Below are 18,195 nucleotides of genomic sequence, written 5' to 3'. Positions count from 1 at the left end.
TCAGGGTGGGGGCCAGTTCAGTCAGTCGAAGGAGGGTGTCTGTGGAAGGGTACTGGTCGGTACGGCGGGAAAGAAAGAAGCGGAGGGCTTTGAGTCCTTCGTGATGGGGGATGGAGGTGTACAGGGACTGGATGTCCATGGTGAAGATAAGGCGTTGGGGACCGGGGAAGCGAAAATCATGGAGCAGGTGGAGGGCGTGGGTGGTGTCCCGAACGTAGGTGGGGAGTTCTTGGACTAAGGGGGACAGGACGGTATTAAATTGGGGATTTAATAGAGACATACAAGATGATCAGAGGATTAGATAGGATGGATAGTGAGAGTCTTTTTCTAGGATGATGTCATTAGCTTGTACAAGAGGGCATAGCTACAAATTGAGGGGTGATAGGTTTAAGACAGATGTCAGAGGCAGGTTCTTTATGCAGAGAGTGGTAAGGGCGTGGAATGCCCTACCTGCCAATGTAATCAACTCAGCCACATTAGGGAGATTTAAACAATCCTTAGGTAAGCACATGGATAATGATGGGATAGTGTAGGGGGTCGACTTGAGAATAGTTCACAGGTCGGTGCAACATCGAGGGCCGAAGAGCCTGTTCTGCACTGTGTTATTCTATGTCCTATCACTCTATGATGGCACGGTGGCTCAGTGGTTAGCACTGGTGCCTCACAGCACCAGGCTCCCAGGTTCGATTCCAGCCTCGGGTGACTGTCTGCGTGGAGTTTGCACATTCTCCCCATGTCTGTGTGGGTTGCTTCTGGGTGCTCTGGTTTCCTCCCACAGTCCAAAGATGTGCAGGTTAGGTAGATTGGCCAGGCTGAATTGCCCACAGTATAAGGTGCATTAATCAGAGGGAAATGGGTCTGGGTGGGTTTCTCTTCGGAGGGTCAGTGTGGACTGGTTGGGCCGAAGGGCCTGTTTCCACACTGTCAGGAATCTAATCTACATCACAAACCAGCCATCCAGCCAATTGAGCTAGCTGTCCCCCACAATCCCTATGCTACACCAACCTCTCGTCACACAAACAGACTTCCAACTTGTCTTGTTGCCCAAGATCCCATGTTCTTTTACCTTTTCAGTCTCTCAAATTGGACCTTGACAATGGCTTTGTTGATATCCATATAAACTACATCAACTGCACTACCCTCATCTACACACCTCGCCACCTCCTCAAATAATCCAACCTGATTTGTCAGGCCTGGCCTTGAGTTGGAAGAAGTTCAGAGAAGGTTCACTTGGCCAATTCCTGGAATCAAGTGGTTGTGCTAGGAGGAAGGGTTGAGCATGTTGGGCCTGTACCTATTGCAGTTTAGAACAAACAGAGTTGATCATGTACTGAAACATACAAGAGTCAGAAGGAGCTTGACAGAGAGAATGTTGAAAGGATTTTTCTCCTTGTGGGTGATTCTAGAAAAATAAGGCTCAGACTGAGATGTGGCAGAATTATGTTGTCTAAGGAAAAGAGGAAGGGTCACTCGACTTAAGTGTTAACTCTAATTTCTCTCCACAGATTCTGCCAGATGTGCTGAGCTTTTCCAGCAATTTCTGTTTTTGTTTCTTGTTTTCTGTAAGGATTATTAGACTTTGGAATTCTCTTCCACAATGAGCAGAAGCTGGGTTGTTGAATATATTCAAGGCTGAATTAGACAAGATTTCCGATTGAGAAGGGAATCACAGATTGTAGGAAAAGGCAGGAAAATCGAGTTAAGGCCATAATCTCATCAGTGATGACCTTAGTGAATGGTAAAATAGTGTTAAGGAGCCAAATAGCCTTCTCCTATTTCTGATCTTCTATTCTTAGTCTTAAGATGTTCCTCTGTCTGTTTTCTGTTTTAACCACTTCCTTTGATTGATTTCTAGGTGTTTGTTGCAGCTGTTCTCCAGGATCCTGAACTGGGACTAATGCCTGCAGCATCCCCTGCACATCAGACCTATGGGACCATGGAAAATCGTGCTGATGAGACCAAATCTGAGGACTCTGGCCGAATACAAAGCTCGGAAACAGATTCTGAGAGACAGCAGCATGAGCCAACTGCTGGATCATTGATGGACAGTGAGATCCAGTACCACTAGGAGATCCTGGGATAGCCGTACAATCTCAGATATAACTGAGCAATGTTTCTCTCTCTGGAGGCTCTCAATTTTAACCCCACAGATAACCTGCCGATTGTGGAGGCAAAAAAGAGTATGGAGCTTTTGAGAAGAGGTTGGTTGGGGCCAAATGTCAGATTGCTTTGTTTTATAACTGCGTGTGATAACCTGGTTACTCTCGGCCACATTGCTATCAGCATGTCCCAGTGAATGCTGCATGTTTCTGAGTGCCTAGACAGTATTGTGTGATGCACCAGATCTGCCTGTACATGGGAGCTGGAACGTTGCTGGAACATGATTCCATCAAAAGATGCCATATTACATAGAAAACTGTATGGCTCTTCTCAATGACCAAATGCTAATAAGGCCTGGCATCCTGTGATCTTATTCAGTTACATGTATGTGTGTGTATATATGTAGTTACTACTTTAATCTGTATAGTTTCAGACCAATTGTCTTTTGTTTTGTTACTGGCTATTTTGTTGATTTAAATTTAGCAAGTGATAAGTGGTGTTTCTCTTCTTAATCCATCCCCAATGCTCTGGGTGTTTATTTGACATTTCACTTCCTGACAAATTCTGTCCTCTTCCTCGCTGTGTTTCTCCTTCTCTTCCTAACTTTTACTAATTCCTGTTAAAGTCTGCATTTCCCATACATCCATGCATTCCTGTCATCTTCAATTCCTGCATTTACATTTTTAGTTCTGCTTGTTTTCCTGCATTCCTATTTTTCCCAGCATTCATTATTATCTTTCCTTGTGCACATTTATAGCTCTTCACACGGAGTGTAACTGGGAAAGGCGGGGAAGACTTGGTCAGACAGATGTGAAATATAAGCAGACATGTGGGGTTGAAAGTGGACACATTTCATTGAGATGTAAGGGTCTATAATTTGACAATACAACAAAGTGATTACCAACGTTTGAGACATTTTTTGACATGGGTCACTAACTTACATGGAAGCAAGGTGGAAAGTAGAGATTTATGCATTCAGGCAATTTAAACAGTGTAGTCAATGAGAAGCAATCTGTGTAAATCCCCAGTCATTGCATTAGGAACACTGAAACAGGACGAAGCCATTTAGACCCAGACTCCATTCCAATATTTAGCGAGATCATGGCTGTGATTTAATTACAGATACTGTCTTTGGCTGCTCTACCTTTGTTCAACAAAATTAACATTCAAATAGATTGTTGGATTAAATTTGAGTTACAAACTTTACATGTTTTCTAACTTCACTTCTGATAGGTCTGGCTCTAACCTTGAGATAAAGCTTCCTAATTCTGATTCCTGCTACCTTTTACATGGTGACAGCATGGCTTCCATCATCCCATAACCTTCTAAATCCAAACAGTACAACTGAAAACACTTAATCTTTCCTTGTATTTATAACCCTTGCAATCCAGTTGTTTTTCTGGTAAATCTATGCTGCATTTCTGCAAAAACAAATATATCCTTCGTCAAGGTGTGGCAAAAAGCTCATTTGTGATTGAATCAGAGGCTTCAGTATATGTCTATGTGCTTGTATTCCAGTTCTGTAGATTATAAAGACAGTGTGCTATTAGTTTCTTCAGTTTCTTTTCTAGCTGTTAATGCTATTTTAATGACCTGTGCACTTTCTACACCAGTACCTAATTAATTGTGAATAGTTGAGACCACACTGTGGCAACATCAAGCTCATCTAGAAAGTAATCACAGCCTATATGCTGAGGATGCGTTTGCTGGAATTATGATGGCACATATTACTTTCATCAAAATTTGAGTTATGGCATTAGAAGCCAGTTCAAATAATATAATCTGCTTAAATCGGTGTGAAAAATAAAGCTCAGTACACCTGGTTCCATCACTGTAAAATTGGTGATCAGTTAGCTGGACAGTTTTTTGCAATGCAGAGTAACACCAGTCGTGTGGGTTCAATGAGAGAGCAGTCCTGTGGTATGTAAGACTACATCAACTTAAGCTTTGACTGTAAAATTAACTTGGAGAATGTAACAAGCTTGCTCAAAAAATGTTGTAAGGCTAAGTCCAGCAAGAAGGACCAGTCAGTAACTTCACTGGTGGAGAGACACCTTGGAAAAAGAAATCATGGGTAACTTTGATCTTCATGTGAATTTGGTTGGCAGATTGGCACAGGAAGCTATGAGGGAGAATTCATTGTATATTCGGGACAGTTACTAAAACAATACATTGTAGATCTAACCAGGGATCAGTCTATTTTGGATCTGTTGGTGATAAAAAGAGGGAGATTTAATAAATTAAGTCAGGGTAAACAACGACCATGAAATGATAGAATGATTGAGAGGGAAGAACCTGGGTGGGAAATAACTGTGCTAAGCTTCAATAACATTAATTAAATGGAATGTGGGCAGAAGGAGCTGGATTGGGGAAGGAGTTTAGCAGCAAGACGGTTGAGGAACAATGGCAGGCTTCTAATAAAATTGCTCATGGCTCTCTGCAAAGACATATTCCAGTGAGGAAGGAGTAGTCAAGGAACAAGATAAACCAACAACAATTAAGCAGGGAAGTTAAGGATAGCCTCAGACTGAAAGGAAAAAAAATGAGTCAAAAACTAGTGGTAAACCAGAGGATTGTGACAGTTTTAAAAACCAACAAAAGACGACCAAAAGGATTAATAGAGGGAAAAACAAACTTTGAGGTTAAAACTTGCAACCAATATAAAAACAGACAGCCAGAACTTCTTGAAATATACACAAGTAGAAAAGCCAAAGTGAACACAAATCCTTAGAGAATGAGGCTGGAAAATGATAATTGGAAACTGGGAAATTACTTTTCATCAAGACACTGTTTTGCTATTGCATTCCAAAAATATGAAATATTGAAAGCACAAAAGGAAGAAATTTGAAGAGATAACTGGGGTAGGAAGGATCTTTGATGATGTTGGCTGCCTTTCAAAGGTAGTGAGAAATGTAAACGTAGTCAGTGGATGGAGGTTGGCTTGTATGATGGGGACTGGGCTCTATTCACAATTCTCTGTAATTTCTTACGGTCCTGAGCAGAGCAGTTGCCGTGTCAAGCCGTGATGCATCCAGATAGAATGCTTTCTATGGTGCATCTATGAAAGTTGGTGAGAGTCCTGATGACCATACTGGATTTCCTTAGCCTTCTGAGGAAGAAGGGACACTGTTGTGTCTTCTTAACTAATACATCAATGCGAATAGTCCAGGACAGATTTTCGGTGATCATTACTCCGAAGAACATGACACTTTCAACCCTCTCCACCTCAGCTCCACTGGAGTAGATAGGGGTGTGTCCTCCTCCTCGCTTACTGAAGATGATGATCAGCTCTTAAGTTTGAGAGGGGCAAATATTGTAAATGGACTTCCAAAATGTTTTTGATACTGTGTCACTTAACAGACTTGCCAGAAACATTACAGTTATAGGGATACGAGCAACATAAATGTAAAGTTGGCTTCATGGTAATAAGAGAAAACAGATACAATTTGGGCTTGAAGGTTTGTAATGGAATTTCCTGCATCGGTTTTGGGATCCTTGCTTTTCCTGAAGATCTGGGCAGGGACTAACATCCAATTCAAAACTTGGGAATCATTTTAAACTATCAGGAAAGTAGTGCAGGAATACTGAAGGACATTGATAAGTTGGTGAACAGGGCAGGTAGGTGGCAGTTGAGGCTTAATGTTGAAGAGCATGAAGAGATTTTGGTCCAAAGAAATAGGAGATTACAGTATAATGTCACTCTTTAGAGTGTGCAGAAACAGAAAGATGTCATGAAAAGCATCAGGGCAGTAGGGAGAGGAGTGAATAAAATTTAGTTTTCTAGGTTTTATTAATAGTGGCAGAGAATACAGGTGCATGATGTGCTGTACTTATAACAGATATTGGTGTCAGAACTTAACAGGAAGAGTGTCCCAATAATCATGCCCCACAAGCTGTCTTAAAGTATAAAATCCCAATCAGACTAAAATGACCAAAGTATTCAGGAGCCCTAGCAAAACTTGAATCAATGGGCTTGAATCAGGGGGCTAACTCTCCTGTGGTTGGAGTCATACCCAACACACAGGAGGATGGTCATGGTTGTTGGAGGTTATTCATCTCATCTCCATGACATCTCTTCAGGAGTTTCTCAGGGTAGTGCCCTAGGCCCAACCATCTTCAGCTGCTTCATCAATGACCTTCCCTCCATCATAAGGTCAGAAATGAGAATGTTTGCTGATGATTGCACAACATTCAGCACCATTCGTGACTCCTCACACGCTGAAGCAGTCCATGTTCAAATGCAGCAAGATCAATACAATATCCAGACTTGGGCTGACAGGTGGCAAGTAACATTCGTGTCACGTAAATGGAAGGCTATGATCGTCACCAATAAGAGACAATCTAAACACCACCCCTTGACATTCAATAGTGTTACCATCACTGAATCCCCCACTATCAACATCTTGAGAGTTATCATTTATCAGAAACTCTACTGGACTCACCACATAAATGCAGTGGCTACAAGAGCAGGTCCGAGATTAGGAATACTGCGACGAGTTACTCACCTCCTGACTCCCCAAAGCCTGTCCACCATCTACAAGGTACATGGCAGGAGTGTGATGAAATACTTGCCTAGATGAGTGCAGTCTCAACAACACTCAAGAAGCTTGATTGGCACCACATCCACAAACATCCACTCCCTCCACCACCAATGCTCAGTAGCAGCAGTGTGTACTATCCAAAAGATACACTGCAGAAATTCACCAAAGATCCTCAGACAGCACCTTCCAAACCCATGACCACTTCCATCTAGAAGGACAAGGGCAGCAGAAATATAGGAACACCACCGCCTTCAAGTTCCCGTCCAAGTCACTCATCATCCTTGGAAATATGTCACTGTTCCTTCACCGTCGGTGGTTCAAAACCCTGAAATTCCTTCCCTAAGGGCATTGTGGGTCAACCCACAGCAGGTGGACTGCAGTGGTTCAAGAAAGCAGCTCACCCCCACATTCTAAGGGCAACTAGGGATGGGCAATAAATGCTGGCCAGCCAGTGATGCCCACACCCCACAGAATGAATAAATAAAAAAGCTTAATTCACACAAAGTTGCTTCAACAACAAAAAAATACTTTATTATGACAAGCTATCTTATTTTCATTGGTCTTGCTAAAAGGAAAGAATTTATAATTTTTGCAATTTAAACTACATAAGACCATAAGAACTAGGAGTGAAGTAAGGCCCTTTGGCCCATCTGCCATTCAATCATGGCTGATGGGCATTTCCACGTCACTTACCCGCACTCTCCCCATATTCCTTAATTCCTTGCGAAATTAAGAATTTATCAATCTCTGCCCTGAAGACATTTAACGTCCCGGCCTCCACTGTGCTCCATGGCAGTGAATTCCACAGGCCCACCAGTCTCTGGCTGAAGAAATGTCTCATTTCCGTTCTAAATTGACCCCCAACTAATTCTGAGGCAGTGCCCACGGGTCCTAGTCTCCCCGCCGGACAGAAACAATTTCCCAGCATCCACCTTTTCTCAGCCAGGCATTATCTTGTAAGTTTCTATTAAATCTCCCCTCAACCTTCTGAACTCTTAACAAATACAATCCCAGGGTCCTCAGCTGTTCATCATATGTTAGGCCTTCCATTCCAGGGATCATCCGTGTGAATCTCCGCTGGACACACTCCAGTGCCAGTATGTCCTTCCTGAGGTGTGGGGCCCAAAACTGGACACAGTACTCCAAATGGGGCCTAACCAGAGCTTTATAAAGTCTTAGTAGCACCTCACTACTTTACATTCCAGTGTAACCGACAGTGTAACAAACAGCCTTTTGTATCCCTTCAAAGCCATAAACACACACACACACACACACACAATCATGATAAACAGAAAACACATGTATAATAGAGTCATAGAGACGTACAGCACAGAAAGCTCTTCAGTCCATGCGATCACCCAACTATTCTAATTCCATTTTCCAGCATTTGCCTCATAGTCTTGTATGCCTTGGCATCACAAGTGCATATCTAAATATACAATAGTGGTGGAAGAATATGGACAGAGTAAACAAAATACTTAAGATTAAAATCCAAACCAGAGGTGAGGTTATTTTTCTCCAAGAGCTTTTCATCTTTACAAACACAAGACACTGTTGCCTGTAGCAGAGTGATTGATCAGGTGAACTGGAATCCTGCAGGAACTCTCTCTTTGCTTGGTTTATCTCTACAGAAAGAGACAAAGTGGTAGATGCTTCCGAGCTGCATGCTTTGATATTTCTTACATTGTGCTGCTCTTGGCATTTACAGTTTTAATACTCTGCAGCTCAACTGACTGGAGGCTGTTGTCAGGCAGAATTTGTTAACTGCAGATTCTCCCTCTTACTGCTTCTAAAAAGCAACACTGTATTGCAGAGCTCAACAATTTATTTAACACTTGATTTTTCAAGGTGCAAAACTTACCTGGCATTCAGTTTGTAAACAGCACAATCTTCTTTCCGTTTATAGCCCAAAGGTATGTGATTTCAGATGGGTTTGATCTGAGCTGGAGCAGCGGGTGCAGTTCTGAGTCCTACACATTAGGAAGGATGTGAATACAGAGGATAAAGTGAAGAGGTGGTTTATAGAACATAGAAAAGCACAGCACATAACAGGCCCTTTGACCCACGATGTTGTGCCGAGGATTAATCCTAATCTAAACTAAAATAACCTAACCTATGCACCCCTCAATTCACTGCTGTCCATGTGCATGTCCAGCAGTTGCTTAACTGTCCCTAATGACTCTGCTTCCACACCATTGCTGACAATGTGTTCCATGCGCTCACAACTCGCTGCGTAAAGAACCTACTTCGGACGTCTCCTCTATACCTTCCTCCGAATATCTTAAAACTATGACCCCTCATGCCAGTCAATCTTGCCCTGGAGAAAAGTCTCTGGCTATTACTCTAGCCATGCCTCTCATTACCTCGATCAGGCCTCCTTTCTTCCTCCTTCTCTCCAGAGTGAAAAGCCCAAGCTCAGTCAATCTCTCTTCGTAAGGCAAGCCCTCCAGTCCAGGCAGCATCCTGGTAAACCTTCTTTGCACCCTCTCCAAAGCCTCTGTATCTCTCCTATAGTAGGGCGACCAGAACTGAACAGAGCTGAAAATGTGTTGCTGGAACAGCACAGCAGGTCAGGCAGCATCCAGGGAACAGGAGAATCGACGTTTCGGGCATAAGCTCTTCTTCAAGAACTGAACACAATATTCCAAGTGTAGTCTCACCAGGGACTTGTAGAGCTGCAGCAGAATCTCGCTGCTCTTAAACTCTATCCCCCTGTTAATGAAAACCAAAACACCATCTGCTTTCTTAACAACCCTATCCACTTGGGTTTGAGGGATCTATGCACTTGAACACCAAGATCCCTCTGTTCCTTCACACTGCCAAGAATCCTGTCTTTAATCCTACATTCAGCATTCGAGTTCGGCCTTCCAAAATGCATCACTTCACATTTATCCAGGTTGAACTCCATCTGCCATTTCTCAGCCCACTCCTTGTATCCCATACTTCCTGACTTTATGAATGAGCCTATCATGGGGAACCCTATCAAATGCCTTGCTGAAATCCATATACACCACATCCACTGCTCGACCTTTGTCAACCTGTCTTGTCACCTCCTCAAAGAACTCAATAAGATTTGTGAGGCATGACCTGCCCCTCACAAAGCCATGCTGCTTTTAATCACACTATACTTTTCCAAATAGTCATAAATTCCATCCTTCAGAATTCTTTCCAAAATCTTGCTGACTACAGATGCAAGACTGTCAAAATGATTTACAAAAATGATTTCAGAGATGAAATACCAGCTATGAAGTTAGATTGGAGAGGTTAGGACAGCTTTCCTTGGAGTGGAAAAAGTTAAGAGAATATTTGATTGATATTACCAAAATCTCAAAGGGTCTCGAAAGGGAGAAACTGTTCCTTTAGGATCGTGAGGAAGTGTGCACAGATTCAAATTGATTTGCAAAAGAAGTAAATGTGATGAGAGGAAAAACCTTTTTCAAACAGAAAGTCATTTAGTAACAGAAGTGTAGAACAGGAAGGTTCAACTGAAGTATTCAAAAGGACATTGCATGTTTATTGAAATGACAACAATATTCAGGGTTATGGGGAAAACAAATCAGGAGAATGGCACCAAGTCCTAAAGATCACGCTGAGAAAGCTGGTGCAGCTACGTTAAGCTGATCAGCCTCCTTCTGCATCATAACAATTCTATGATTCCAAAAGTTATTCTCTTTTCAATTAATAATCCAAGTAATTATAATAAAACATGTTTACAAAACATTACAGCGAGTAGTCCCTCTGGGCAGAGATTGTTTTGAGTTAACCTGATGTAGAAATATGGTAAAAACAATGACTGCTGATGCTGGAAACCAGATTCTGGATTAGTGGTGCTGGAAGAGCACAGCAGTTCAGGCAGCATCCAAGGAACAGCGAAATCGACGTTCGGGCAACTTTTGCCCAAAACGTCGATTTCGCTGCTCCTTGGATGCTGCCTGAACTGATGTAAAAATATATCTACCGAATGTGAAAATCGGCTCCAGCCAGGAGACTAAAAACTCAGACGAAAATAGATGTCATGTATAAGATGGGAGTTTGCTGTCTGACGTACCAGATGGCAGATTGCAAGGATACCAGATGATGAAACAACCAACTCAAGCCACCAAATCAAAATAACAAGCTCCAGAAGTTGCTGATAAAACTGGGTGTAAAAGTAATAAGATAAACCAAACAGATTTTTAATATGTCTTTCAGTCGTGTTGTGTGAAGTTATTGTGACCTATATAATGGGTTTATCCAAGTATAAATTAGTCTTTGGCCTTTGAGATTGATATTACCTTAAATCAGAGCTATTGCTAATGTCCAGGGAAATAATCTCCACTGCCTTTTAACCTCAATTATTACTTGCACTAATAATGCTAAATATTTTTGTGTATCTCAATGCTGCAAGTTGTTATGAGATTAATAAACAATTGTAATTGTGACTTCTGGTCTGACTTTCAAATAATTAATCCAATTTGTCAAATCCTACAGGAAGAATGGTGATATAATCCAAATGGATTGATACAGAACGATTTGACATCAAGCATTATGGGTGGCACAGCACCAGGGACCCAGGTTCACTTCCACCTCAGGTGACTGTGTGGAGTCTGCACATTCGCCCCAGGTCCGCATGGGTTGCTGCTGGGTGCTCCAGTTTCCTCTCCCTGTCCAAACTGTGGAGGTTAGGGGGATTAGCCATGGTTAATGCAGAGTTATGGGAATAGGTTGGGGGAGTAGATATGATGCTCTTCGGAGAAATGGCTAATCCCTGCACTGCAGTGATTTTATGATTTCCCACAAAGCCCTAGAACTAGTCGGGTCGGTGTGGACTTGTTGGGCCGAAGGGCCTGTCTCCACACTGTAATGTAATCTAATCTAAAAATCTAAAAACTAGGATTCAATTGAGGAAAACGTTACTACTGTACTTAAGATATTTCTGAGGGATTGCCCAGTGAAGCTATATCCGTGGAACTCAGAAATAAGGGGACGATTCCCTTGATGGAATTGTAGTATACATCACTCATCTATTTGCTCCTGAATTTCCTGCTAAATCAATATGTAGAGAGATCTCAACTTTGTACAAGAATAATTGGTAGGGAATTTTAACTTTCCAAACATAGACTGGGACTGCCATAGCGTTAAGGACTTTGTTAAATATGTAGATGCACTTACTAGAAAAGGAGCAAAACGTGACCTTCTCTTGGGAAATAAGGCAGGGCAAATGATGAAAGTGTTATTGGGGGGTGCACTTTGTGACTAGTAATCAGAATTCTATTAGTTTTAAAATAGTGATAGAAAAGGACAGGCCTTGTATAAAAGTTAAAGTTGCTAATTGGAATAAGGCAAATGTTGACAGTGAGACAGGAACTTGCAAGAATTGATTGGAGGTAAGGGGACAATGGCACATGGGAGGCTTTAAAAGTGAGATAATCTCTCTGAATTGTTGTTATGTTCTTGTTAGAGTGAAGGGTAAGGCTGTTAAGAGTAGGGAACAATGAGCAATGAGTAGAGAAATTGAGAGGAGTTACAGGGAGGTAGTCACACCTCAGGTAAAAACAAAGAGGTAGATGGGTTACTGTCAGGGGACAGAAAGGGAACTGGCAGGCAGTGCAGGGTTCCCCTGCGGCCGTTCACCTCAATAACAAGTATACAGCTTTGGATACTATGAATTATAGTATTTCCAGTCAATATTTGGCAAGTTGAAGTCCCCCATAACAACTACCCTGTTTCTGGGGGGGGGGAAAGGAGAAATGACTTTCCAAGGCTTAGCAACAGGGCACAGGTCTCTGGCACAGTCTGTCCCTGTTGCTCAGAAGGGAAGGGGGATGAGGAGCAGCGCATTAGTCATTGCGGATTCCATATTAGGGGAACAGATAGGAGGTTCTGTGGGAATGAGAGAGACTCACGGTTGGTGCGTTATCTCTCAGGTGCCAGGATTCGTGATGTCTTTGATTGTGCTTTTGGGATCCGCGAGGGGGAGGGTGAATAGTCCCAAACTGTGGTCCACATTAGCACCAACAACATAGGAAGGAAGAGAGATGGGGATTTAAAGCAGAAATTCAGGGAGCTAGAGTGGAAACTTAGAGCTAGAACGAACAGACTTGTTATCTCTGGTTTGTTGCCCGTGCCACATGCTAGTGAGGCGAGGAATAGGGAGAGGGAGGAGTTGAACATGTTGCCACAGGGATGGTGCAGGAGAGTGGGTTTTGGATTCTTGGATAATTGGGGATCTTTCTGGGGTAGGTGGTACCTCTACAAACAGTATGGTCTTCACCTGAACCAGAGGGATACCAACATCCTAGGGGGAAATTTGCTAATGCTCTTCGGGTGAGTTAAAATTAATTCAGCAGGGGGATGGGAATCGAAATTGTAGTTCGAGGAGACGGGAGGATGAGAGCAGTGAAATCAGAACTAAGACTGCAAGATCACAAAAGCCACAGGCAGGCAAGAAGTTGGTTTGAAATATGTCTACTTCAACGCCAGGAGCATCCGGAATAAGGTAGGCGAACATTTCAGCATGGGTTGGTACCTGGGACTTCAACGTTGTGGCCATTTCAGAGATATGGGTAGAGCAGGGACAGGAATGGTCATTGCAGGTTTGGGATTTAGATGTTTCAGTAAAAACAGAGAAAATGGTAAAAGAGGGAGAGGTGTGGCATTGCTCGTCAAGGACAGTATTACAGTTGCAGAAAGGATGTTTAAGAACTCCTCTATTGAGGTAGTATGGGCAGAAAGTAGAAACTGGAAAGGAGAGTTACCTGTTGGAGTTTTATATAGGCCTCCAAATAGTTCCAGAGATGTAGAGGAAATAATAGCAAAGATGATTCTCGATAGGAACAAGAGTAACAGAGTAGTTATTATGAAGGACTTTAACTTTCCAAATATTGACTGGGAATACTATAGTTCAAGTACTTCAGTTTTTGTCCAATGCATGCAGGAGGGTTTCCTGACACAATATGTAGACAAGCCAACAAGGGGCGAGGCCATATTGGATTTGGTACTGGGTAATGAACCCAGCCAGCTGTTAGACTTGGAGGTAGGTGAGCACTCTGGCGATAGTGACCACAATTCGGTTATGTTTACTTTAGCGATGGAAAGGGATAGGTATATACCGCAGGGCGAGAGTTATAGCTGGGGGAAAGACAATTACAATGTGATTAGGCAAGATTTAGGATGCATCGGATAAGGAAGGAACCTGTAGGGGATGGGCACAATTAAAATGTGGAGCTTATTCAAAGACCAGTTACTGCGGGTCCTTGGTAAGTATGTTAGACTTGTATGTCAGGCAGGGAAGAAGTGGTGATCGAGGGAGCTGTGGTTTACTAAAGAGACTGAATCTGTCAAGAGGAAGGTGGCTTATGTTAGGATGAGATGTGATGGCTCAGTTAGGGCACTTGAGAGTTGGATGTTAGTCAGTAAAGAGAGAGCTAAGAAGAGCCAGGAGGGGACATGAGAAGTCATCGGTGGATAGGATCAAGGAAAACCCTAAGGTTTTCTATTGCTATATCAGGAATAAAAGAATGACTAAGAGTAAGATTAGGGCCAATCAAGCATAGTAGTGGGAAGTTGAGATAGGGGAAGTTCTAAATGAATACCTTTTGTCAGTATTCACATTAGAAAAGACAATGTGGTCGAGGAGAATACTGAGATACAGGCTACTAGACTAGAAGGGATTGAGGTTCATATGGAGGTGGTGTTAGCAATTCTGGAAAGTGTAAAAATAGATAAGTCCCCAGGGCTGGATAGAATTTATCCTAGGATTCTCTGGGAAGCCACAGAGGAGAATGCCGAGACTTTGACTTTGATCTTTATGTTGTCATTGTCTACAGGATTAGTGCCAGAAGACTGGAGGGTAGCAACTATTGTTCCCTTGTTCAAAAAGGGGAGTAGAGACAATCTCGGTACTTATAGACCAATGAGCCTTACTTCGGTTATGGGTAAAGGGTTGGAAAGGATTGTAAGAAATAGGATTTATAATCAGAGATGAATAAGTTGATTAGGGATTGTCAACATGGTTTTGTGAAGGGTAGGTCATGCCTCACAAACCTGACTAAATTCTTTGAGAAGGTGACCAAACACATGGATGAGGGTAAAGCGATTGATGTGGAGTGTATGGATTTCAGTAAGGTGTTTGATAAGGTTCCCCACGGTCGGCTATTGCACAAAATACAGAGGCATGGGATTGAAGGTGATTTAGCAGTATGGATCAGAAGTTGGCTAGCTGAAAGAAAACAGAGGGTGGTGGTTAATGGGAAATGTTCATCCTGGAGTTCAGTTTACTAGTAGTTTACCATAAGGATCTGTTTTGGAGCCACTGCTGCTTGTCATTTTTATAAATGACCTGGATGAGGGCGTAGAAGGATGGGTTGGTAAATTTGTGGATGACACTAAGGTAGGCAGAGTTGTGGATAGTGCGGAAGGATGTTGTAGGTTACAGAGGGACACAGATAAGCTGCAGAGCTGGAATGAGAGGTGGCAAATGGAGTTTAATGTGGAAAAGCATGAGGTAATTCACTTTGGAAGGAGTAACAGGAATGCAGACTACTGGACTAATGGAAAGATTCTTGGCAGCGTAGATGAGCAGAGAGATCTCGGTGTCCATATACATAGATCCCTGAAAGTTGCCACCCAGGTTGATAGGGTTGTTAAGAAGGCATACGGTAGAGAGACTGAGTTTCGGAACCATGAGATTATGCTGAAGCTGTACAAAACTCTGGTGCGACCACATTTGGTGTATTGCGTACAATTCTGGTCACTGCATTATAGGAAAGATGTGGAAGCTTTGGAAAGGGTTCAGAGGAGATTTACTAGGACATTGCCTGTTATGAAGGGAAGGTCTTAGGAGGAAAGGTTGAGGGATTTGAGGGTGTTTTCGTTAGAGAGATGAAGGTTGAGATTTGAGACATATAAGATAATCAGAGGATTATGTAGGACAGTGAGAGCCTTTTCCCTCGGATGGTGATGGCTAGCACAAGGGGACAGGACTTTAAATTGAGGGGTGATAGATACAGGACAGATGTCAGAGGTAGTTTCTTTACTCAGAGTAGTAGGGGCGTTGAACGCACCACCTGCAACTGATTAGATTACATTACAGTGTGGAAACAGGCCCTTCGGCCCAACAAGTCCACACCGACCCGCCGAAGCGAAACCCACCCATACCCCTACATTTACCCCTTACCTAACACTACGGGCAATTTAGCATGGCCAATTCACCTGACCCTGCACATCTTTTGGACTGTGGGAGGAAACCGGAGCACCCGGAGGAAACCCACGCAGACACGGGGAGAACGTGCAAACTCCACACAGACAGTCGCCTGAGGCGGGAATTGAACCCGGGTCTCAGGCGCTGTGAGGCAGCAGTGCTAACCACTGTGCCACCGTGCCGCCCATAACTGTAGTAGACTGTTCAACTTTAAGGGCATTTAAATGGTCATTGGATAGGTATATGGATGAGAATGGAATAGTGTAGGTTAGATGGGCTTTAGATTGGTTCCACAGGTCAGCACAACATCGAGGGCCAAAGAGTCTGTCCTGCGCTGCAATTTTCTATGTTCTAAGGATGTTGCCAGAGTTGGAGGGTTTGAGCTACGGGGAGAAACTGAATAGGCTGGGGCTGTTTTCCCGCGAGTGTCGGAATCTGAGGTGTTGCCTTATAGAGGTCATGGACAGGGTAAATAAACAAGGTCTTTTTCCAGGGTCGGGGAACCCAAAACTAAAGGTCATTTAAGGTGAGAGGGGCAAGACTTAAAAGGGACCCAAGGACTAATGTTTTTACGCAGACGGCGTTGTGTGTAATGGAATAATCTGCTTCAGGAAGTGGCAGAGGCTGGTACAGTTACAACATTTGAAAGACATTTGGTTAGATACATGAATATTAAAGGTTTTAAGTGGATATGGGCCAAACCATGCCAACTGGGACTAGTTTACTTTTGGATTATGGTCAGCCTGGCTGAGTCAGACTGAAGGATGGATTTCTGTGCTGTATGACTCAATGACACTTCTCCCAGATACTGCAGCCTCATGCTTAGCGGTGTGTCTGGTGCTCTAGAGGCTGTCAGCAGTTCATACTTGGAGAGGGCCTGTGGCTTTATGGTGTAGTTACTGTCAGAATGAATTTGTTTTTGTAGAAATTCACCAAAGATCCTTAGATCGCAACTTCCAAACCCACAACTATCATCTCAAAGGATGGGCTAGCAGACACATGGGAGCACCACCCTCTACAAGCTCCCTTCCAAGCCAGACATCATTCTGACTTGGAAACATATGACCATAACTTAAGTGCTGCTGGATCAACATCTTGGAACTCATCCCACGAGGGCATTGTGGGTCTACCGATAGTACCACCATCTCAAGGGGAACTTGGGATCGCCATTAAATGCTGGGCCCAGCCAGCAATTCCACGTCCCATAAATGAATAAAAAAATTCAAGTTAATTTTATTACACAATGTGTGTGCCTTTTTCAGAACTGGATTCAAAACATTAACTCTGCTTTCTCTCCACAGATGCTTCCAGACCGGCTGAGTATTTCCAGCAACTTCTGTTTTTATTTCCAATTACCAGCATCCACAGTTCTTTATTTTTTTGCTGAATTACACATAATCCCATCAATTGAAAGTTTGTCTGCACAGTTCCACAATAGGCAGTTTGGATATGGTTCTGAAGTTCCCTACAGGCAATTCTGTAGAAGGCAGTATGTTTCAGGGAATTACGAAGTTCAGAAACAGTGGTTAGTAAACAGACTAAACCTTAGATGGTGAGATTCAAATCAAAATTTGCCACTTGCATGCAGAAGTTCAACATCTACATCAAGGCTGGAGCACCTTCTGGATAGTTCCAGGTTAAAGGTAAAATATTTTGAATAAAGCATTCTGCTTTATTAACTGAATACTACAAACATCAATTCCCAGCTGACAACAGTAAGTGAATCCATCATTTTGAAGGCTACAAAAGAGCTTATTAAAAGCTTAAGGCAAAGGTAGGAGTCTTGTCCTCAGTTGATTGAAATCTTGGTCCAACCTTATGCCAGCGATAAACAATAGCTGCCATTCTCCATTTCTGATCTCTGGTAACACTTAGAATTCCCAGGATTCCAGCCATTTTAATCCTGCCATTGGACTGTGAGGATCCTGAGCAAGTGGGCCGACCATCCCATAGGACAGGGGGTGGAACAAGTAGAAACTGAAATATACAAAAAAAAAGATTTGTGTACTTTCAACCATGGGGAGAACATCTTGTTGCTGGGTTTACAGACTCTGCACTGGTTAAAATGAGACACAGGATGATGTTTAGCGGAAGCAAGGAGACATGCAGTTTCGAAAGGAAGGATGAGTAATAAATAAACAGAGGCAGAAGGCAGTTATTGAGCCAAACTGTCACAGCTACAACAGCAGAGGTTGGCCATTTGGCCCAGAGTCCATGTTGGTCTCGACAGTGCTATCCAATCATTTCACTCCCTGTTCTTTGCAATCCTGTAAGTTTATTTCCCTGGAGAACCCATCCAATCTCTATTTGGAATCACTTAATTTCCACAAACCGTCATGAGCATCAAATTCCAGTTCACTATCACACTACTTT

The 18,195-nt window shown here is 42.8% G+C and overlaps 2 protein-coding genes across 8 annotated transcripts in view; one reads left to right on the top strand and one right to left on the bottom strand.

The window, feature by feature from the left end:
- The window catches only part of tmem63c (transmembrane protein 63C), a 312,913-nt gene extending 309,346 nt beyond the window's left edge, over positions 1-3,567 (top strand). For all 4 annotated transcript variants that reach the window (XM_043701473.1, XM_043701472.1, XM_043701470.1 and 1 more), the window contains one exon: positions 1,856-3,567. In XM_043701473.1, the coding sequence (XP_043557408.1) occupies positions 1,856-2,068 (213 nt within the window). In that variant the 3' untranslated portion in view covers positions 2,069-3,567. The remainder of the gene's footprint in view (positions 1-1,855) is intronic.
- A 4,183-nt stretch (positions 3,568-7,750) lies between these two features.
- Positions 7,751-18,195, bottom strand: part of pomt2 (protein-O-mannosyltransferase 2) — a 230,678-nt gene continuing 220,233 nt past the window's right edge. For 2 of the 4 annotated variants that reach the window (XM_043701478.1, XM_043701475.1), the window contains one exon: positions 17,144-17,799. In XM_043701478.1, the coding sequence (XP_043557413.1) occupies positions 17,720-17,799 (80 nt within the window). In that variant the 3' untranslated portion in view covers positions 17,144-17,719. Of the gene's footprint in view, positions 8,612-17,143; positions 17,800-18,195 lie in introns of those variants that run through there. The other 2 variants (XM_043701477.1, XM_043701476.1) reach the window with 2 other exon arrangements.

The sequence above is a fragment of the Chiloscyllium plagiosum genome, chromosome 12, assembly GCF_004010195.1.
Source record: "Chiloscyllium plagiosum isolate BGI_BamShark_2017 chromosome 12, ASM401019v2, whole genome shotgun sequence".
NCBI classification, from domain to species: domain Eukaryota; kingdom Metazoa; phylum Chordata; class Chondrichthyes; order Orectolobiformes; family Hemiscylliidae; genus Chiloscyllium; species Chiloscyllium plagiosum.
This window is presented reverse-complemented; position numbering and strand designations above follow the sequence as displayed.